Source organism: Eufriesea mexicana, unplaced genomic scaffold, assembly GCF_001483705.2.
Source record: "Eufriesea mexicana isolate 0111107269 unplaced genomic scaffold, ASM148370v2 scaffold620, whole genome shotgun sequence".
Lineage (NCBI taxonomy): Eukaryota > Metazoa > Arthropoda > Insecta > Hymenoptera > Apidae > Eufriesea > Eufriesea mexicana.
This window is the reverse complement of record NW_016908778.1, coordinates 273,929-299,628: the sequence shown is the minus strand read 5'-3', so window position 1 is coordinate 299,628 and position 25,700 is coordinate 273,929. Positions and strand designations below refer to the sequence as shown.

Here is a 25,700-nt window from a genome sequence, read left to right as displayed (position 1 = left end):
GGAGATGCGGGCCGTGGTGGCGCTAGTGAGTTAAGTTAAAAGTCGTCTTAAGCTGTCATAGGCAATCAAAGTCGAATCAACGTTATATAGAAACTTCCTATTCTTTAATTAGTGGTGCCTTTTATTTTAATACTATACGTTACTTATGTAATATTTTTATGATTCAGCGAAGCTACATATTTATAATAGATGTATCGTAAATACGATACATATCGTTGCATTATTTTCTACTTTTAATCACATAATTTCAAGAGTTCCTTTTTGTTATATATGTACATCATTATCGTTTCTAATATTTGAGTGACATGTATCACTTTTTAAAACTAGTCTCACTGCTGACCTCTGATATAATAGTGCAATACAATAATATTATAACAATAAAATACAACTATATAGTATTAGTATTTTCCACATTAATTTATACATAACAACAATCCTTTTACCTGGAAACCATGACTGTAGAAAACGCCATAAAGATTATACTTAAATTTTAAAATAACAAGAAACTATATTTTTCATTAGACATTTTTTACAATCGACATCGAAATATTTTTGAAACGCTAATTGTATTTTTTTTGCAGAAATTATTATTAAATTATAGAATTTCAAAATTGGCATGTTAACATTACTTAATGCAAATAATTGGTTGCACTTTGTATAGTAAAACAAAAATTGTTTAATCACAAAGACTAGTGACAATTCCGATTGATGCTGAAATGACACAGTTCATGTCGTCAATACTCATATACAATAAATATTTAATATCAAGTAGTAAAATAAAAAAATGATTGATTAATTATCAATTCCAACTTCATTGCTTGTCGCTAAATACCTACAGTTGCAAACTGCAGACGATTCTGACGATAGGCGACATCTACCATATCTTTTCGAAACTGTCGATAGATAGAAAAATTATTGGGGACCTTGCCGTGTTGCTTTAATCAGAAGTATGGTGCTTAGAAGTTTGCACTCGGAACGTCTCAGAAGCAAGGGGAGTATTTTGATCGCCTCACCTGATGTCGCCTTTGATGTTCTTGAAATTTTACTTCTGTAGTAGTAAGATAAGTTACGTCGGCACTCTTCTTATCGTATGTTAAATAGCTAATACCAATCTTGTATACAGGGGGTAAAAAAAAGTATCGGCATACTGTATTACGAGAAAATTTACCTAAATAGAAGATTCTGATTTTAATTTTGTAATTTAAATGAAAATTTACCTTTGTAGTAGTAAGATAAATTACGTTGGCACTTCACTTAACATATATTAAATAGTTAATACCAATCTTATATAGAATGGGTAAAAAAGATATTGTCATACTGTATTGCAGGAAAATTTACCTAAACTAAAGATTTTGGTTTTAATTTTTTAATTTAAATGACAATCTACCTTTGTAGTAGTAAGATAAGTTACGTTGGCATTCTTCTTAACATATATTAAATAGTTAATACCAATCTTGTATACAGTGGGCGAAAAAGGTATTGGCATACTGTATTACAAGAAAATTCACCCAAACAGAAGATTTTGACTTTAATTCTTTAATTGGAATGAAAATCTATGAGTGTATATTTTATAATAGATTATACATGCAATATTCTTTTTTCTCCTATAATACAAGTCTAAGCAGATGAAGTCAATAATTAAATTTTTAGTGTTCTTTTCACTTTTGTAAATATAATTTTGTAATAGTGCAAGATACAATGAAATTTTGTATGCAAAAAATACCGAAACTTTGTGCTATAATAAACCGTATGCTTGCAACGATGGTCAATTTTGCAGGTCAATAATGATTTTTAGGTCTCGTGGACCTTCCCTATTGGGCGGCCATGTTTCGAATTTTAGTTTATAAGGACCCTCTGTTTTCTAGAAACTCTCAGTCTTAAACACGGTACAAGGACACGCAAATTCCTTTATATCTGTATATTGTATACGTATTATTGATACTAATAATACTGTATACTGTATTATTAATACTAAACGTTTCCTACGCATTTTAATAAATGCTGCAATTTCATTTGAAAAATTACCACACTTTAAGCTTCTATTTGACTTCCTTCAAAAAATTGCTCCATATAGATAGAACTTATTGTACTTCACATGTACACAAACTTTCATTAAAATCAAAATTTTCTAGTTAACTCTTTGCGGCATAGGATTTCAGATAATAAAATAAACCCATGTTGCATAGAAATTTTATTTCATTTTAAATGAAACAAAATTGGTATATTTTTACTAATAAAGGAATCGCGTAATGTAAAAACATAAAACCAGGAAAAAGAGATTGTCGCAATAAACCTTCCGCTTGCAACAATTGATGAACCTATACTGGCACGTTGAATGTCGCCAACACGAGCAAATACATTTATAATATTTGTTGCAGGTATTACCAACTGCTTTACGTAAATAAGACGAAATATGAACCTATACGCATGCAGCTATTGCAATATTTCGAGGTGGGACTAAAAATGTCCCACCATGCATTACGGTGCATCAAAAAGGTGGGACACTTTTAATCCCAGTGTGTCCCAAAGAGTTCACTTTAAACGCCCAGATTGCTTTGCTTGCTGTTGCATTTAAGTCCACTTGATGTCAATAGGACAAAATCTTGGCATCATTAGTAAAGTAAAAAAGTAAAAAAGGAAGGTAATACCATAAAATTAGGAGATACTTATGGCCAATTTTCACTGATACCCATTGTCTTCCAGCGGAAGAAAGCCTTTCGTTGGATTTCTAGGTAGACATCACCAAAATGCCTGCGTGCCCCAAAGAGTTAAATGAATTTTCTCATAATATAGTGTGCTAATACCTTCTTAACCCATTGTGTACTGTGCTAATACATCTTTACCTATTATAGCTAATGCTATACTGCTCTATCTGTACATTTGGTCCGGACATGTCCTGTTCGCTCTCTTCCTTACACGATGCAACATAATTTCATTTCTAGATTCAACGTATAACCAATAACAGAAATTCATGTAACTTATCTCTGCGATTATGTTAGAGAAAGTGGACCTGTTACAGTATATCCAACCAGACCAGTATTCCTTCAGCGTGCAATTTCCTGAACTCAGGTACTTATAGTGGTTTTAGAGAAAGCGGTGACATATCAATTTTAAAAATTCGTCTCGATCGTGGTTCATACGAAGGATGCAAATAATCAATCATTTGAAAACGACTCTATGTCGACTTTAAGAATTTGCTATAAAAGACATAGATTTCTCTTCATAAATTTCCATTCTTCAAGTTTCTCAATTGCAGATCGAGTTCCTTGTCGCAGAATTACGTAAATATTACTGTAATATCTCACGAAAGATCCGACAAAGTCCATTTGAAATGAATGGAAATTCATTTTCTACGTTATCGAAATTTTTCGAGAGAGATCTACACGTTTCCTGATAAAATCGGCGGTTTGTATAGGAGTACTGTATTTCATAACAGGCGATATGACTTGGGAAGACATTGATTCTAATCCATACCTAGATTGCGAACATAGTATGTCGATTTTTCTAAAAATAAAACTTTCTTTTTAGTTTTATTTAAATTGGACGCCTTTCGGAAGCGTTACAGACCAGTTTCAATCAAATCAGATTCGAAATAGAATTTTAAAAATATATATGCAACAATAAAGAAACTACGATTCTTGCTCATGCAACATTCAAACTTTCAATTCGACATCTCGAATAGATGTTATTAAAAATGGTAGAGTAATCGTATCAGCAATCGGATGAATTTTACGATTTGTCTACCATCATACTCAGCAATCGGCATGAAGGTAGATAAAAATGTTGGTTACATATTTAACAGATAATATCGCAGATAGAAATGGACATCAATATTTTCTACGTTTTTTAACAGTTAACACATTAGTATATTTACATAAAAATATTTAAATAACGAAAACAACTCGCAATAAATTATTTTAAACAAAAATTGATTGATACTTTCTAGAAAATTTGTTTCCTCTTTGACAATTCTCACATAACTGTTTTATTCTGGCACATTTTGCTAAACATTTTTTCAACCATCATTCATACCAAACTGTACTCGCACATATTATATTTATATCATCGCGAATCAGTTGCACTTATTCAACCTCATTCGCATTCACACATTTAAAACTAACACTCACACATTATGTTATTATCGTGTATCGTATTATTGTCGAATCTTGATTCGTTGATTAAAAGAATTCTTTTTGTAAAAGTTACTAAAGTTACCAATTGTAAAATTCGTACGCCGTAGAAAATTACTTTTTCGAATCCTTGTACTGTACGGTATTTCGAATGTAATTATGTGCTTTTAAGATTTTATGAGTGGGTCCCACTGAAATATTACACGAAGAACCAAATGTAAATACTCTGATAGTAAATAACAGTAAAATCAGTCACACTGTACGAGCTAAGTCATATCAGAAAGAATCATTCGTAAATATAATACTAGAAAATATTCGAAATATTTCTTTCGCTTCTAATATTCGAACGAACTTCCCGATTCTTCATTCTTCTAAACATTCTTCTAAACATTTTTCCAAACATCATTCATACTAGACTGCACTCGCACATATATTTATATCATCACAAATGAGTTGCATTTATTCAACCTCATTCGCATTCACACGTATAAAACCAAACTCACAAATATGTCCATTTTCTTAATTATCCATCATTTTCTCTTTTATAGATATCTTACAGGTAAGAACATAGCATTTATATGGATTCTTGTGTAGATTTTACAATCAGTTATGTATAAACGTGTATGTTATGTTTGTTTTGATCTCATTTCTTCTGCTAATTATCATCGTAATGTTATTTTCCAATTACTACAAATAATCAAAAGAAAGAATAAAGAAAATTGAATGAAGACTCGTGTTGAATATAGTAAAACGGGTATAATTGAACATGATTCCTTGCTTTGGGAATTCCAAAATAAACAAGCTTGCAAAGTTATTACTTACAAAGAAATTACGCAAAATGCTGTTTATTATAATGATATATCTGTTAGTGTAAGCAAAAGCAATGCATGTCACAATTTTAAAAAATTCTAGTTTATTTGTTAATTGGATTGTAAAATATACGATTTACGAGGTAGGTGAGATAATTAAAATACGTAATCTGGAAAAGGCGAATAAAAATAAATCGTATTTAAAATAAAATTATACAGTATATTCGAATACTAATAAGAAGAACGAATATTCAGAATTTTTAATAGCAATATCTGGTTTTTCCTTAAAATATTGGAATTCTTTGCAAGAGTTTGAGTTTATTTTAATTTATTACAAAGTAGGATATCATATAGTGTCAATTATTTTCTAGCAAATTAGGCAGTAGGGAAGATTTCAAAGTCACTTCTCATTTCATTTCTAAAAATGTTATTTGGTTCCAAGATAAGTAGGTATTTTTCATAATCCATGGTATGATGGTGTTGCATTCCTTTGATTACCTATGCGATATGATGGTGTTGCAATTTGGAAATTAAGATCTCTATTTCATATTAGCATAGACCTTCATAACATATTCTTGGTAAGATTCTAATTGAACAACTTCTATATGTTAGAAATTCGTTCTCCTTTATGTTCATGTTTTCTATATATGAGCCGTTCACTGTACAAATTGATTAACTCCATAAAAGAAAAAGTGGAGAAATGCAATGAAATAATGTATATTGTTTTTTAAAATTCCCTTTATAATTTAAATCGAAATAAATATCGTAGAATGCATAAATACAAATGTAACTTTCATCTGACGGTATATAAAATTTATAAGAAAAAATAGCCAAAAGATAATCGTTAGTAATGTTACCATTTTTATGTTACTGGAAGAGTTAATCGATTTGACAAGTGAAAAAAGTAATAAATTTAAATTTTACTAAATTTTACTTAAATTCTGATAAGACGGCACTAAAAAATTCACCGTTATCATTCATGGCTTGCTAGTGCATTTGAGTTGCATTATTGCAACGATTTACATTAGAGTACGGAGTTAATCAAAGTGACTTCTGAAATAAATTATTTATTATTCAGTAGCCAACAAATTTTTGTCATTTAATGGTGTTAATCTTAATTATCAGAGAAAGTTATTATAAATATAAAAAGTTATGACTATACCAAGTGCTTTGATACTTAAATTTAAGATTTTTCAAAAATTGGAGTTAATCGATTTGCATAGTGAATGACTCATATGCAAGTTGTCCCAAAGAATTAATCTGCTTCGAATATTGCATAATCCTGTCTATAAATAGGTGATCAAGAGCAGAGGTGTGTATTGGAAGAAACATTGCGTTTAGAATGACACATGCTATTTTGAAGTCATGCAATAAGTTGAGCAATGTAATATCTTGGATACTTATACCACAGCCTTTCATGCTACAGTCATTAATTACTTCGACCAATTTTTATTATTACAGTCATTAATTACTTCGACCAATTTTTATTACTACAGCCATTAATTACTTCGACCAATTTTTATTACTACAGCCATTAATGACTTCGACCAATTTTTTGAAGTGAATCATGATTAATTATCTTGTTAAACTGTCAATAATTTCTGGAATCCATCTGCAGACGATAGCATTTTAGCAATAAATTCTTTTCTTCTAAGTGCAACCATATACATTGTTTATTTTTGATAACATTTCTTGAGACTGATTTAACGGTCCAATCATATCGATAGGAATGTCAGAGCAATCATTTTCTAAACTGGTTAACCATTTATTTAATCAAATTTATTACTATTCCATATGCGGTTATTGCTATTTGATATTCAATCAAATTACTTTCTTGCTATGTCACACAAACAAAATAAATTTTATAAAGTAAACTTTTAAATTTTGTATCGTTTCCTTTAACCATTATTTATTTATTTATTTTATTTTATTTTATTATTTGTAAGTAAATGAATATAATTTATTATGAATTATTATTTATGTTATCGCAATTAAATGAATCGAAGGGATTTTAATATCCTGTTATTAGGATTTTAAGATCTCATTATAATATTTGTTAGTTGGTTACTTAGCATAAAAATAATCGAAAAATTGGTTATGAAAGAACCTAATTATTTCACATCCCTACATATCGAACGATTTATTGCTGTGAAATGTTACGAATTAATGAACTCCCGAGGAGTAAAATAAACTTGAATCACTGGTTGGTATTGTTAGATTGTACGCTGCAAATTGTAAACAAGGATCAAACTTATCTCCCCTTATACTCCTCAATGATCAAATATTACAAATGTCAAAACTTACTTTAATCAAATAGTAGTAAAGATGGAGATGAGTATGAAAATTTCGTTTGGTTTCATTCTGTGTTTTTAAAGAAATTCAATAAAACAAGATGTTTTTAAAAATTCAAGGAAGAGTCGTATTAGTTATTTTAAGTGCTGATGAATGTTTAATTTAAGAAGTAACGTGCAGTAAGCTGTACAAACTGTATTGTACTATCTACTTACTGTTTGTCGCGTATTTTGATTCATTGCATTAGATAATAAAGGTCAAATATTAACTCTTTGTCAGCGGAATTAATTAAAAACTTTCGGAAGAATGTGTAATCTTTCTATTGTTCAAAGTCATTCTGTATATGATAATAAGTATTGCACAAAAAATATATCTTATATGTTCATGCAATATTTACTCAGTGATAAAAGTTAACAGACAAAATAATGATTTACGAATTTTTGTATACTCTTCATCTTTTGAAATATGTAAATTACAATTAAAAACAAATTTTCTCCAAGATATTCGAAAAACAATTTTTATTTATTAGTACACGTAGAATATTACCTTCTTATTTTATTTGTAATTTTTATTGTTTTATCGTATCTCAGAAATGAAACGATATTCAAAAATTGGTAAATTATTGTTTCGTGTCCTTAACTTTTATTAGTGACTGTATAATTATATTTTAAAAAGTAGGATATGTATTGTAATATTCTTATTTTATATCTTTTATTTATAATTTTTATATTATTTGTAATTATTATTGTTTTATCGTATCTCAGAAATGGAACGATATTCAAAAATTGGTAAATTATTGTTTCGTGACCTTAACTTTTATTAGTGACTGTATAATTATATTTTAAAAAATAGGATATGTATTGTGATATTCTTATTTTATATCTTTTATTTGTAATTTTTATTGTTTTATCGTATCTCAGAAATGAAACGATATTCAAAAATTGGTAAATTATTGTTTCGTGACTTTAACTTTTATTAGTGACTGTATAATTATATTTTAAAAAATAGGATGTGTATTGTAATATTCTTATTTTATATCTTTTATTCTAAGAAAATACATATGGACACATATACCTGAAAATCACTCGAGATTCACTCTCAAAGGGTTGAAATAAAATTATTTCGTAATTAGAAACCTTTTTATCTATTTAAAAATTGTTGTATATATCTCCTAAATTTTGTTATCTTTTCCTTTTCTCCATGTAATCAAATCTACGGGTTCTCGACGAAACTTCAATATCGATTTATTGAAAAATAAAATTTCATAAAAATTTCGTACGAAGAATTTTTATTCCATATTTTCGATTTATTTTTTCATGTGGATTCACTTCCCTTTGACTTGTTTCACCAATTTGAAAATATCCTGTACATTTCTATTTATACGGTACATAAATAAAAGAATTAAAATATAATTTGAAAAATTTCGATATTATCGAAGACAATATTAGCGAATAATTGCGAAATAAACGGTTGTAAATATGTATTAAATACATATTAATATACAGTTATGAGAAATATGTCAAAAATATATGGAACTGTATGATTTTGAAAAGTGCAATTCCTAAATACATGTTTATGAATTAGCTATTTTTATATATCGATGTATCTGAAAAATACAGTATTTTAAAATAGATTCCTACATTTGGAAAACATAATCGTGTTACTTTTCACTCTTTACAAATAAGCATTAAGGCACATATACATGTATGTTTTATATCGGTTTAAGTTTGAAGTTATTAAGGGTCGAAATTTGCTAAATTACATCGGTCTATTAACATGTGTAGTGTAATATTTACGTTACAACGAATATACAAATTCTTAACACAATATTCTTAAAAGACAAAAATATTCTGTTTTAAATATTTCATGCAAATTACATCGTAAATATAAACTAATTTATATTGATTAGAAAATTCAAATACTATTCTAATCTCTATTTATAAAGACAAAATCTAATCTTTCATCTTCAATGGAATTTAATCTAATTTTATTTATTGATTAAAAACTATTCATTAATATCTTATGTATTTTATTTATTTGTTTATAATACGTTTTTGCTATAGTTTCAAATTATGAAAAAAGTTTCGGGTGTTAAATATATTTCATATATTTCAAAAATGTTTGAATCGATTCTTTAAAATAATAAAATGACCATTAAATCAAATTTAATCTCTATGTCAATGTACATTGTACATATCATTTCACGCAGGAGTGACAATTTTCTTTACCTTCCCTATGGTATTGTTCCAAGTATAATTGTTACTTAATTATCGCTTTCAATTCTGAATTAAGTTTACTAATATCACCGAATAAATTTTTTCGTCTTACTCATGATTTATTTGCTAGCGAACAATCATTAAATTGAATTTTTCGAACCAAATTTCAATTATCTTAGTATTTAGGTATATATATATATATCTTATTTTAGGTATATACTACTACCACTATACTACCACTTTAATTTTAAGTTTTCGACTTTTGTTACCCTATCTTTCAATCTTGAATTAATATAAATGTAATGAAATAAATATTTTATTTTTCTTATAATAACTGATAATGAGATTTCAATATTTTTATTAAGAACACCTTGTTAGAAAATACTATACATGTATGTTACAGAATATTTCCCCCTCTTTAACGTTGATAATAGGTATCTAGAATTTGTTATTAACAATCTCTAAGCTCATTCCTCTTTTTTAACATCCATCTAAAATCTGTGACGTCGTTTTGTGATAAAAATCATAAGTCAATCTAGCCATAGTCGTTGGAATGTTATCTCATTATCTAATCTAACCTTTCAATGTACACTGTACTTATGTACTGTTTAGATTCTTGCTGTTTACTCTGGATATTTGAAATAATTTAGAATGATTTAATAATATTGTAAAAGGTGTATCAACATACGATTGCATTTATGTAGATTATTACGAAGATGATAATATTGTTCAAAATATTTCGTTTCGATACTTATCTTGCCCTTATCATTCATGACACATGTATTATGTATCATTCCATAGATTCCATAAATTTGTTAAACAAGTCTGACAAAAGGAACCACTTGATTCGTAAATAAAAAGATTGGATCTCGTTTAAACAATTTTAAATTTATTTTACAATCACTTTTATTTCAATAAATACATGTATTTGGCATAATTTCATAGCTGCTAATCTTTCAATAAAAATATGTAAAACTTTGCATTAGAACACATAGTTATTTAATGGTACCATTATTTACCAAAATGATTATAACTGAACCATTATAGTATGACATTATTCTTAAACGTTTTTATGATAAAAACGATTTCATTTCATAAGAGATAAATACGTTGGTAAAGAAAAGTAGCTGCTTTTAATCACATTTAATCCCACTTAATTGCACGTTAAACCAAAAAATTGCATTCACTGTAAAACACGCACAATGACCGTGTTTACTCAGATTATATTGTAGCCATTAGTATTATCGGAAAGCTTTGTTTCATGCAATTCTTACTGATAATACAAGATGGATTAATAACTGAGGTAAAGTGTAAAATAAGCACGTTTAGAAGCTATACCTGCAGGAATGTTTAATACGTACATATGAGCCGTTCACTGCACAAATCGATTAACTCCAATTTTTGAAAAATCTTAAATTTAAGTGTCAAAGCACTTGGTATAGTCATAACTTTTTATATTTATAATAACTTTCCCTGATAATTAAGATTAACACCATTAAACGACAAAAATTTTTTGGCCACTGAATAATAAATAATTTATTTCAGAGGTCACTTTGATTAACTCCGTACTCTAATGTAAATCGTTGCAATAATGCAACTCAAATGCACTAGCAAGCCACGAATGGTAACGGTGAATTTTTTAGTACCGTCTTATCAGAATTTAAGTAAAATTTAGTAAAATTTAAATTTATTACTTTTTCACTTGCCAAATCGATTAACTCTTCCAGTAACATAAAAATGGTAACATTACTAACGATTACCTTTTGGCTATTTTTTCTTATAAATTTTATATACCGTTAGACGAAAGTTACATTTGTATTTATGCATTCTACGATATTTATTTCGATTTAAATTATAAAGGGAATTTTAAAAAACAATATACATTATTTCATTGCATTTCTCCACTTTTTCTTTTATGGAGTTAATCAATTTGTACAGTGAACGGCTCATATATAAGTGAACGCAACCATGCAATTGCTACAAACGGAAAAACAGCACGATTGTTCACTTCTATGTATTAAATTTATACACCATTTGGTATTTTTCCATCTAATTTTTGCAATGTTTAAGGTTACCATAAAATTCGGGTTTTCATGAATTGCAATTCGAAAATTTGAAGAATCCGAAAACGAAAGAAACAAAAGAATAAATAGGAGTAGTATTAATTTCGTGTGCGAAAATAAGCTTACATTTCAGGAATTTTTAATTAAACAAATTTTTATTTTTTTAATTGATACAAGTTTTATTCAATTAATATTTCCGTACATTTATAATTTATTTTTTAAATGTTTCTTATTGAAGTTTAGACATTTTAATCATTATTTTGATTCGAAACTTTCTGAAATTCAGATCATGATACAATATTTTATCATACACTTCAGTCCTATATGTTTTTATTAATTTATTCTTTCCATCAATTGAAAAATATTTCTGGTAAATTGTAGTGTAAGAAAACTTTTAATTAACTCTGTTATCCTCCTTAGGTTAGCGTAACTTGAAATGTACATTATATTTTCAAATACAGTTTTATTATGTTTAACGTATTTAAATTTTATAATCATATCTTTAAAATGTTACGATTTTATTTATTAGTTTACTATGACTCGAAGCGGCATAAATGTGAAGCATAAGAAATTTCTAGATTAAAGCCAAAAAGGTGTCAACTTTAATGATAATTAGTAACGCGTAATAGTTAAATCGGGACGTTAAGCTAAAGATTTCGAATTTTTCCAATTTTTTATATTCAATAACTATAAGATGTCACGAAACTGATTCCCCTGAGGAATTATTTAAAAATAACACAGATTTAAAAAAAGGTGTCAACTTTGACACTAACTAATAACGTATAATAGTTAAATCTGGACGTTAAGCTAAAGATTTCGAATTTTTCCAATTTTTTATATTCAATAATTATATCGGGTCACGAAACTGAGTTTTCTCGAGGAATTATTTAAAAATAACACAGATATAAAATGTCGTCGATCTTAATAATGAAGAAGGCATAAAGGATAGCAGAAAGTATCCTGGAAGACGACTTTAGTAGGAAAACGTTTATGTTCAAACTCTGACTATACTAGAAAATTGGTCTGATGTACGATGCAGAAATTGTTGGATAAAATTAGGGAATGTTTGAAAAGAGTACAAATAAGACACGTACATTAAGTGGTATTTAGGATTACATAGATGTACGCCTGGATACTTAGTACTAGGCGAGACAAAGCTAGATACGCTAAGAATAAACACGGGAGAGAAGGCAATGAAATACGACCAAAAAATCAGAAATATGGATGACCAAAAATTAAATTTTAAGTAATTTTAAATAAATGTGATATTGGCAAATGGATTGACCGTTTTTCGGATCAGAGTGAGTGTCTGAATTGCGTGACAGCAGGTCGAATGACTGATCGATGAGTGTTCGGAAGGGTGCGACAGTGAATCATGAGAATGTTCATACCGGAGTCAGTAGTACGCGAAGAACGAATGATTCCTTAACCCTTTGACTACGGCAGACTTTGAAACGCACCGGTCGTACCACACGGGTAGGAATTCATTTACAATGTCCGCCGAGAACGGCAAAATTTTGGGCAGAGATGCGCCCTCCGTGTCAGAAAAGCAAACTGCGTTGAGCGCTTATATGCGTCTTCCGTGTCACAAAAGCAAAATTTCTGAGCGCGTATATGCGCCCACAGTAGCCAAGGGGTTAAAACGCACCTAAAATCCTTGCGAAACGCACCTGGCAGTGCGTAGCATGAATGAGTATAAGAAAGGATGTCAAGTGATGTTAGAGTCAGTGCCAAGTTGCTAGTGTAGATTGCGAATACGAGAGAACATTGTCGAGTTCTGCGAATCAGTAGCAAGTTGTATTAGCGAATTTTATGTAATAAATAATATCGGTGAAGAGAGATGACTTTATCTCCGTCGTACCGATTCCTACACAAATTAGAAATAAATAGCAATTTGGATAAAAGTAAAAAGTTAAAGTGTTTAAGGAGAAATGGCCTTAGTCAGGAAGGGTTAGAGAACTTGTATATGGAGAACAAGATAAACGAGACAGAAATTAAGAAGAGACTAACAAAACAGATAGGGTGATATAGCTGTAAGTGCAATATGAGAGGATCGTCTCATGATATAACCGTAGATTTAACACTAGAACTACCGATCTTTAATGGGTACCTAACTATAACGTGCACAGATTATAGTAATTTCAGCGGTACGATGAATATGAGTGAATATATTGATTACAGTTCTTTTTTAACACTTACAACAGCCGACCGCACGCTCCAGAGCGAACTATACGGTTTCCACCGCGCTCGGGAAACACAAACTGCGCTGTCGGAACACAAACTGCATTTTTTGGAAATACCGAATAAGGGGCCTTAAAAATTGGTGAATTTTATTACGTTGTGCTCTGTAGAAGCAGTTCGTCAGTAATTGCGAACAATTCCAAATGGAGGTAGTGTAAGTAATAACCGAAAACGAGAAACGCGTTGCTAAGGTCAAAATGGGAGATCTCCCCGATCGGTCGGGCACCGACTTTAAAATGGGGAGATCTCCCCGATCGGTCGACTAAGTGTTAATATGAGTTGATACCAATTTTATTCTTAAAGCAGGTGTATGTGTTCGGTGATTGCAAAAAGGAAAATTCTGGGATCAATCATTTTGACTGGGTTGGTAGTTCTAGTGTTAAGCAGATATAACCAGTCAGCTATGGCGACCATTTTGCAGAGCGCGCATCTATATGAGGCGCGAGAATCAAGCGATGGCGGATATAGTTATCAAACACGGAGCAGGTGGCGCTGTTAAAATATTGGATCAAAAAGACGGCGTTATTGTATAAAATGAACAATTTTATTACTAATATTTACTCAGTCACTTAACGTAAACATATACTACATATATAATAAACGAAAAACTCAGGAATAATCTTGACATTTTCGATTAATGTCGTGATGAGCTAAAAATTTTGCTTAAATAAAGGAATCAAAATCTATAGATTCTATTCTAGCTATTTAGAGTTCTATACATTTTGACTAAATAATTTAATTGTATTGACATTTTCGACTAATATCGTGATGAGCTACAAATTTTTCATAAATAAAATTTCCGGCCAGTGTATACGGGGATGCATAAATCCATCTCAAATTATTTATACTATTTATTTGTTTGCTTTATTTCGTCTTGCCCTTCGAAGATTTGAAACATATTGAAATTTACGAATATATTTTAGTTTTCGCTAAAATTACAATTTAAATAGCAAATGGTAACTAAATTTTACGCATGACGGGTATAGTCGTCATGACACGAAATAATGTCATTTCTCGGATCTAGATGACGGATGTAATCATCAAACACAGCTGACTGGATAAGTTATTCTCTAAGGTCGGTGTACTAGACAAGGAAAAAAGCAAGGGGACTCAAAATATAATATCCAGGGTAAGAAGCTTAATCTTCTTGAAGAATATAGTAAGTACTGGTTAAAGGAAGCGGAGAGATTATGTAAATTATGCGAGCAGGGATACGACACATTAATGTACCTAATATAATATATTATATATTATAATATATAGTACTTATTATAATTATATTATAAGAATGCGAGGAAGCAGAGAAGACAGGATATAAATTAATACAAGTGTTAAACAGCAGATATAAAGAAAACGTGGTTAATTGGTTTAGGGATGTAGAGAAAAGGGAAATGAGAGAGAGTAAAAGCAATTAGCAGTAGTGTGGAAGATTTATAGAGTGCACGTACGTGTGTAAGCGTGGATATAATTAACCTCGTATGCTAAGTTCATCTCTAGACCGAGGGGCTGAAATAAACTATTATTATTATTATAAAATAATGTCAAGCACAATTGAAAATCAGGCCTAAAAGAATTGTTGCAATTTTACCACTACCTTCCATTCTCATCTAAAAAAGATACTCAAGTGATGCATGAAGGGAGAATGTCCACAATAACTGCATTTTTTCGATAAGACTCGAATAATAAACAATTTTCAAAACAAAAATCTACATATTTGTACGTCAGAATATTAATGATCAATTTTCGCGGCAATTGAATGGCGCCAGTTGCTACCGATTTGAGTTCACTATAGTCCGTTACAAAATGGATTTTATTGCATAACGATGTCGAAGAAATGTAGCTTCTGCCAAAGCTAAATATATATTTCTACAATAAATATATAGATTTTTAGTGCCTAAGCGTGTACTCTGCGAATAATTGTAGAATGCCAATTAGTGCTTGGTAAACTGATGACGATGACGAATTATTGTTTAAAATCGTTTAAAATCCTTCACGATAAATCTCCGATTTGATTGAGGCGTGTCTTCGAAATGTAACTAAATATCTTCGAAATAATTTTAGAATATCCGCAATTTAGCTGTACAACGAGTGTTTTTGAGTTTCTGCCTGAAATCTCCTACGTGTGTCTTAATATAACCTCTGTTGCGTTGTGATTGACCATTTGACTGTGATAAATGCGCGCTACAGATGATTCTGTGCTGGGTAATATTTTCGGTGATGAGTGTGCCAATGTCATTATAAATCGTCACATTCGTACATTTCGTAGATAAATAAATATCAAATGAACGAAAAACGTAGCCAAGATGTAAGGAATCAAGTTTGACTCGATTACAGTTCAGAATTTCTTCGACTTCAGAGTTAGATAACGAAGTCTTAGAAATTACGTCATTACATTTGACGGATTTCGCGTACTCGAATGGGTCAGTGTTCGGAACAATGAAATGCAATTAATGAACATTTGAAAATCCACTTGTTACTCGTCCCTAGCGATTGTCTAAGATTAACTCAGCAGCGGTCGTGATAGAATCGTGTATCAGTGAGGCTAACACTGTAACGACTAGGAAAATAACGTTCTAATGATAACTAATGTTATATCTACTGGAAACGCCAATTGGTAATGAGATAATCATATCGCGACGTGTAATCATTGGAAACGTTTACATTCTTGTTAAAAAGTGCACATACGTATGTGGAGTTTTTAAATATATATATAGCATCGTATTAACGACCTTCGTTGCAACCTCGCGAAGGAAATGATCACATTTCGTTTACACTGACTAATGACAAATTACAAATGATAGATAATGTATAATAAAAATATACGCTGACAAAAGTTAAGAAACAATGTAGTCAATTGAGAATTTTTATATATCCTTTATCTTTTCATATGCGGTATAGAGATATATGAAAAATGGAATAGAGATAAAATATTTCATGATATCTTAATAGACAGTAAGTTCTCTGCAAATAACGGGTATTATTTTTATATTTATTTATACAAAATATCATTGTACTATTATTTTTATATTTATTTATACATAATATAATAATACTATTATTTTTAGATTTATTTATACATAATATCATTGTAATTTTTGTGTATTCGAATATTCTTTGGAATATGAGATAAAGGATATGCAAAAATTCGAAAATCGACTTTGCTTTTTAACTATTGGTAGTAAAAGTATATAGTGCAGATGAAATAATTTAAAACAAATCACTGACCAATATTTAGAGTCATTTATTCATTCGTACACGAGTACTCGTGATAATTCAGTTTTTTTTTTTTTAATTAAGTATTATCAACTATGAAAAATACGGAGAAAATAATAAGAAAGAAAACAATATTATGTAAACTCTATATGAATTTTAGAAAGTTCGTACAGCTTTCGTAATTGAAAATAAACAATGTTCATTCTTACATTCATCGCTCGATTTATTTATTTAATACACTGTGGAGCTTTTATATCTCGTTTTTCAAGAAATTTGCGTTTCTTTTTGTAATATTTACTTACGAGGATTAGTGTTTTATTCGGCTCTTATTTCTAAATATTCTTTTTGTTATACAAAAATGAGTCAAAATAAGACAAAAGAAAGTGATCAATCAGTGATAAAACACCTGAAAATCTTTAATCCGATGTATCAAACCTTGGCTTTAATATTTGTATTAGGTTAACTTGACTTTATTTATTCTTTTCATTGTCTTTGTTAATTTAATTCTAAATTAATCTTCCAATTAATCTAACAATTTCTAAATTATATATAATTAAATAAAAACTGTTATTTTACGATTATGAGACTTTTTGACAAACGTTCTACACGAAATATCGTTTTCGCGTGATTTCTTTCCTTTTTCTTTGCATAGCTTTCGTCTTATATATTCATATATAAAGTTTTTTAATTTTACAATGCAAGTAATTGTATTTTCAAACTTGACAGGTATCTTAAAATCGACTTTTTTAGAAGGAAGTACGTTAACAACCAATTTTTTATTAATTGATTTAAAATTTTTAATTTAAATACGCGATGCACGAATGTAACAAGATAAAATGTAAACATGGAATAAAAGATGTAAAAGATTTTGACGGTAAATATGAGGTAACTTCGTGGAAGGAGCTGTACGATCTTTCTGCAATAGCTAACGAATGAATGAATAATAAAACAGGCTCAAAGGTAAAAAAAAATAGTCATACTATGAAATCAGGATTTGCTATGGCAGCATTGGTCATTGCTTCTAACGTCACCGATGTGGTTACTCTAATGGCATAGCAACAGAAGAAACCCAGAGCCATCAAAAGGATCTGCAAGTGTCTACGCCCAAACCGTGCTGTAAATTATAAATTACACGTTTATTAATAGTCAGTATTAATTACACATTAGTTAAGATAACGAGGAATAAATATAATAATAACAGAAATGATAATATCAATTCAAAAATGTTAAATATTATAAATAAATAAAGTCTTTATTATAATTCATAAATCATGACCAAAACAATACTGAAGGGAAACTTTCTTGACATCTTCCCACTCCTAAATCAAAGGTCCTTCCAAAACACCCTTGTCCAATCAAAAACTATATCTTTCCTCCACGCACAACCACTCTAAACCAATCAACAAAAACCGTGAGGAGACACTAAACAGAACACAATTAGACAAGATGGACGCTAATTAGAACTTGAAGATTAGAAGATGTAAGAAGAAAGGCGAAGACACCATATATGACGTAAAACGGAATATGAGCACGATACCCAACATGTAGGATTGGAATGAGTATGGTCTTGGAAGAGTGTTGGGAGTGTTTAAACTTAGAACAAAGGTGACCACGCGCAAGAGAATCAAATGGATACGTATGACAGAGTCGATTGCTATAGACGAGTGGAAGGTAGTTTATGAGTGCAGTGTGTGTTGAAGTACCTGGTCCACCGAGGTTGCGGGGAAAGAGGCATGATTGGGAAGGAATGTATGGTTTAAATAAGGGTGCAAGGGTACGGACGAGTCAGTGTGTAAGAAGTCTAAGTCAATCTAACAGTTCAGTCTAAGACAGTACATCAGTCAGTCCAAGAATGTCAAAACACATTAAGTGCCGGCGGCATATGAGACATTTAAAGCCTGAGCGACGGCCTCATTCGCTTGTTTCCGAACAATGAGTAGCTAAAGAAAATATTTAAAACTTATACATTTTCTTAAAATACTATATTTTCATTGCATATTCGTCATTCTGTGGACATTTCGCTATTACTAGAATCATCGGAATCACTCGAATATTGTAATGGAACAGCTCTTGATATTCTCCTTGGATCCAAATCGCTATCACTGTCCTCGACTCGTGTGTCAGAATCTTCCGAATGTATCGAATAATCTGATAGAGTGTCAGCAATATACTCGTTAAAAGTTCGTAATGGAACAGCTCTTGATATTCTCCTTGGATCCAAATCACTATCACTGTCCTCGACTCGTATGTCAGAATCTTCCGAATGTATCGAATAATCTGATAGAGTGTCAGCGATATACTCGTTAAAAGCTTCGCTCATATTATATGAATAAAAAGTTACAGAATAATAAGACTTATTATATTGTTCAACGAAAAGAGTAAACCTACGAAAGGGGTACTAACTAAGGAATACACTGCTTGAGAGTGATTCTCGCTTTGATGTTTCTGAACCATCGTATACGTTTTATTTTCGGAGTATAGCAAATGCAGATTGTCGTAAACGTGACAAGTGAATGCAAATTGACGTGTAAGACATCCATACAAGTAAAAAAAATCCTCATCATCGTGAGGGCGAGAGTCAAGTGACAAACTTAGAAACCCGCATTATAGTGGGCCCGGCGCTCAAGTGACAGACTCAGAAACCCGCGTTTTCATGGGACCGGCGCTCAATGTGTTAAGAATGATCAGAAGAGCGTGCCCATAGCAAATCTCTCTTGTGTCATAGTCTTCATTCTATTTGTAAGCTTATTCTATTTTATTAAGAAGCCAATAATACTGTCTTAAGTCAGTCCATCCAAAATCCTACATACATCTACACCGATCATTCAAATCGTGATCATCAGTGTAATAAAGCATATATAAACAAAACTGCTCCTTATTACGCACCCAAGTGCTCAATACCTCGATAAGTTCGTCATACTGAGAGAAGGCAACCACTTAGACAAACCCACGGCTGCCTTCGTGCAACAAATGGAAAAAATTCGGTCATGAAAGAACGTTAAAAATGTTTGGGACCTAGGACGTATGTAAGTGACTGCGTGCAAGAGCATACATTATAAGGGATATTCATGACAGAGCCGAATGCGAGCAATAAGCGAAAATTTAGAAATGCGTCCTAAATGTTTGAAGTATTAATAAGAAAATACCTGGTCCATAGAGGTAGAAATCCATGATTGAGGAAGAAAGCCCGAGTATGAAAGAAGAGTATGTAAAGTTAAAATAAGGGTGCAAGGATGCGAGCAGGTCAGTTACGAGTTGGAAGTCAGCCGTAGAAATCAGTCGAAAAGTCTTAAAGCTAGTTGCGAGTTGGAAGACAGTCGTAAATGTTGTAATGATAATTAAATCGTAAAGTCGTAACGAAAGTCGTAAAAGAAACTTATCAGTGTGTCAGAAAGAGAGTTGTAAATGGCATGGGAGTTGAAAGGTCGAGTGAAGTCCTGGTCAATCGAGACAAGTGTGCATAGTTATTACTCTATTAATCTGTCATTCTATTAATAAAGCTTATTTTATTTTATCAAGCATTACAATATTATTCTTGACGATCGCTCTAAATACGATCCTACGTTTCTTTTCTGTTGGACTCATTTATTTCAAGTTATTTTACGAATTATGAAATTTTCTTTTTTCAAATTATTTTATTACTAATGAAATAAAGGTAATTGTACTTTATTTTGTTTATTAGCTAGCAAATTTTCAATAGCTTTCCGATTACTACGAAGGAAAAGGAAAATTCATAAATATAATTTGAAATAAATATTAATTAATTTAATTTTAACACGTGTGTTATAATTTATTAAATATTATATAACGCAGACGTTAATTCGTATTTTCTTAATTAAACAATCCAAGGTTCTTTGTTACGGAAAAAGTGATTCCAAACATTTGAAGGATAGTGTATAATCGTAACTTGGTTCTTACAATTAGAGAAGACATACGTTGCAACAGAGTGTATACTATTATATTCTGTATTATATTATATTCTAATTTATTTTACGGCAATATTGTCTGATTTTTTCTCTTTTTATTCTTATTTATTGCAATAAAGCATATGCAAAGTACCTTACCTTGGTATGGTATGCTTAAAGCAGAGAAAACGATATTAAATGAAAGTATTTGAAATAAACAAATGTTTATATTTAAGAAATGGTGGTCAATGAACGCTATCTCTTGCTTATCAATACAAATGACAGTGTCAACGGTTCCACGTTTATCATCTGTTACGCAATTGGGGAAACGTCAATTTCGTTGGTTTATTAAAGCCTTGCACTACGATTTAATTATGAAAAATTATGTATCCAAGTAATATTTAATTTTAGTTAACCACTGTATGCCTATTCTATCTACGATAAAATTAGATAAATATTTTAGAAATTCTTTAAATTTTGGATATGTGAAAACCCATGAAATATAATTATGATCGCGTGATTAGTATAGCTTATGATCGTGAGATTTGTCTAATCAAAAATAGACATATTTTTATTTTGAAGGAATCGTTTTAATGAATTCTACCCGTATAATAATTTATTAATAATAATAAATAATGATAATTTATTAATTTATTAATAATTTATTCTTTTGTAATGATAATGCAGTATTTTGTGTTCTTAACGTAACAAAATGGAAAAAAAAATATAAACAATGAAAAGAATAAAAATGTTTTCACGAAAGCGAGAACGCAACTTTTTATTGATATAGAAAATTTTTTAAAAATTTGACACTGTATCGTACATTTTGAAAAATTTAATGAAAAACACAGTTCGGAATTTTCACAGTAATATTGGATTGTTTTCGTTTTATTGGAACAGTCAACCCAAATTCGATATGTGTCCTTTCCTGTTTATGGTGCAAATGAACTAAAGAGGAAGTTTAGGAAGCACATCGATAATAATAATCTTAACACATTATTATTACGACTTTTATCATTTCTCTTTCATTTAACACTAATTTTGGCATTTAATACAAACTTAGTACATTTCCTTGAAATATACATATAGCATTCACTATTCTGTAAAAGTGTAAAAATTTTTAATACATTAACATACAAAGAAATGTAGGATATTTTTATGGTTCGAAAGTGAGTGCATGGGAACACTTGGGATCATAGATCAGTTATTAGCCTAATATTTTAGTTATACTTTACTCCTGGTCTCATTCGTAAGCTCGTAATAAATATATATATTAGAATAAAATAACATCTCTTATTGTTCATATTTGCCAAAAACAGTATCCCTACATAAATATTCATTCTTCGTAATCCTGAATGTGCAGGATGCTGTTGTAAATACTATACAAACAAATAGTAGAATTTTTATTTCTTTTTATTTTTTTATTTTATTTCTTATACAAAGATAAGTTAAATGTGTGGTATAACATATTTTTCCTCAAGTTTCAATCATTGAGAAATCGATTCTGATAACGCGTTAAATATGTGTGCAATTATACTGTTGTAATACTTAACGGATAAAATTTTTTGGAAATTCCTTCGATAAGACACCCGTTATATGGACACTATATACAAAGACAATAGACATTGTATTATCGCGTAACTAACCATATAGTAGTTACACGTGCGCTAAGTATGTCCGAAATGATTTTTTCGAAAATTAGGCTTTGAGTGGGAAAATAATATTATATATTTCCAATTTATTTTTGCAAAAAGAAATCACGATTAGTTCCCTCATTGAACCTTATCTTATCTATGCGTACAAATCCATATATATACAACAGTTTTTCGAAATCGATTTTTCTTTTTTGGACTATAAGCTTTGAATGAAAAAATTATATTCTACGTTTTCGATTTATTTTTCTATCTATATGTCTAATTGTAAGTATGTAAGTATCTCTACGAATCGACTTGCAATAAGTAAGAAGAGCGAATCGTAACTTCCGGAAAAGAAACAATATGACACATGTAGTAAGAAGAAAATTCCAAGATTATATCGGTAAAATTAGAAAATGGTTCAACAATATGTACGATATTTACGAGAAAGGTTTAGTGCAGATGTGAGCCGTGGTGGCGCTAGTGAGTTAAATCGGAAACCGTCTTAAGACTGCCGAAACGTTTACTCGTGAAAGGATTAATAGACGTCTTTATCTCATCGTTATTAAAATCTTAGAAATACAATATTACGCTCCGAGTTTTTGAATTCTTTATGCTCCTCTTACTAGTATTAATACCCATGAAAACCACATCTTTAATATCTACAATTGCAGGTATTTTTCCATTAAATATTCTTACTGATTTTGCATTTTTTCCACTTTCGAGGTCCTTCGTTATTTTCTACTTTGTTCTAATACTTTTAGATCAATTTTTTCAAATAATTACTATGAATTATTGTGATACCGTGATCTATTAGCTCTCTAGCAACCTTTTTATGATTAAAATTCGTTCAACATAATATAGGAAGGTACATACAAATATTATTCGGATAATCAAATTTTCGAATATTAGGGTATTCGGATGATAAAAATTCGGATACGAGGGTTTCTACTGCAGTTTGATTTTAATTTTGTTATGAAATAGTAACTTTGTTGCTAATAGATATTATGAGTTCAATATGACAACCATTTTCGTTAGACAGTATTTTCTGTACCCATAATACTCGTTTTCCAATTTAATGTAACATTTACACAATTGCATTGAATGACGTCGTAAAACGTAAACACTTGAGAATAAATCAATCACTGTTCTTACGTGGAATTTTAGATATTTATTTGAAGCTAAGACTCCAATAAGAATAGCTGATACGAAGGATTATATTATCATCGGATGTAACAAAATATTATCAGATATATTACACAATGTAAGGCAATCATTACTTCCTCGACTCAAAGAATGACGTGATGAAGATGATCACATTGAAACTTTTCTATGAACGAGATCATTGCAACATGAATAAGAGAGTTATAATCATGATTATGCTAAAACTACAATACAAATAATAAAGTTATATCGTCTAATACAGTAAAAAGCATATGATTCCATTAAAACTTGATTTTCATATAATTTCTAAGTTTCCAGCAATACAAAATTTAATCATACCATCTTATGTTTCTGCCAAAATCATTTTCTCATTCATCTCAATTCATCTTCAATTCATCTCAAATTTTTCATACTTTTTATTTGTTTGGTATAGTCCGGCCTGGCCTCAAAATATTCTAATCTTGAAATTTGAAAATATGTTTTGTTTTTACAAAAGTTACAATTTAAATAGCCAATGGTTACTACTTTTCACGCATGACGAGTATACTCGTCAAACACAATTAACTGGTTAAAAGGTAGTTTACTAGCTAATCACATTTGTGGATGAAAATTTGACACCCAGTATATAAAAATAATATATAACATACATCTGCAACATCCTTTAACTAAGGTATGAAAAAGAAAATATTATTCTGTATGTCACGTATTTCCATATCAAAGTATGCACTTGCTCAAACATTCTCAATTTAATAATATGTTATCAATACTTTTCAATAAAAGATTCAAAGTACAATTTAAATTTAACGATTTATAAAACTTACCTATTACTACATAAACAAAGGAGAACATAAAGCTTTAATAGTAGAAACTGATATTACATTTCTTCGTTATTTTCGTTATTATATAGGGTGTCCCAGCAACAGTAGTATAACCGAGGAGAGGATGATTCTACATGAACAAACAAATCGAAAATAAAGAATAAAATTTTTTCATTCGGAGCTTCGTTATCTAGAAAATCACCTTTGCATATTCACCGAGTACGCGTGCACTTAACTTTTGCTTACAATTAGATGGATAAATTATCGATAGAACAGTATCGGTGGTATAACCAAGGGGGGGATAATTCTACATGAAAAAACAAATCGAAAATAAGGAATCAAATTTTTTCGTTTGAAGCTTCGTTAGCGAGAAAATCGACTTTGAATATTCATGGAGTACGCTGGTATACCGATGGTACTACGCCTTAACCAAAGTTAAGTGCACGCGTACTCGGTGAATATTGAAAAGCGATTTTCTCGATAACGAAGCTTCGAATGAACAAATTTTATTCTTCATTTTCGATTTGTTTTTTCATGTAGATTCCTTATCTTTCTGATTGTACTATCGTTGTTGGGATACCCTGTATAACTGATCTGAATTGTAAATAACCAGTTGAATTAAAATTTATTCTTAACGAACTTAAATTTGTTAGCATATTTTATGATAATATTTACAATTATTTAGGAATTGTTTGGAAGAAACGCCTATTTATCAAAATCGTGTTTCGAAATATTCAAAGCTGAAACTTTTTTTATTTATAAAAGTACAATATTGATATATTCGGTATTACGCTATAATAAAAGATACAACACAAAAATGCGATAATTGGAAAAAGGATCTATCGCGAGAAATACTCTTTTTCTAAAAAATCTTCAGTTTTTTAAAGTAAAATAATTTTAAAAATATGAAAAAAGGTAGTATAATAAGAAAGGTGTTATATTTTTTAACATAATCATTGCCAAGTGTATTTTCATGACTTTTTTTGTTTACACCAATGGTAAATTATATTATTTTGAAACGAATAGCGAAACATGGAATAAAATTATATTTTTAACACTATTAAACCTACTACGACTAGTCGAAAAATCTGCAGATGGAAAAATGAAGGAATAAGAATTTAAAAAATAAAAGAAATAGAATAAAAGGAAATATTAAAATATTCATAATACTAATAGTATTATAATTTTATTTGAATAAAATATAATAAATATTAT

At 29.9% G+C, this 25,700-nt stretch overlaps 1 protein-coding gene across 1 annotated transcript in view; it reads right to left on the bottom strand.

Annotated features, from left to right (window-relative positions):
* The window catches only part of LOC108546183 (putative inorganic phosphate cotransporter), a 57,411-nt gene that overhangs the window by 22,206 nt on the left and 9,505 nt on the right, over positions 1 to 25,700 (bottom strand). The window contains exon 2 of the mRNA XM_017898133.1: positions 17,945 to 18,078. Within this exon, the coding sequence (XP_017753622.1) occupies positions 17,945 to 18,078 (134 nt within the window). The remainder of the gene's footprint in view (positions 1 to 17,944; positions 18,079 to 25,700) is intronic.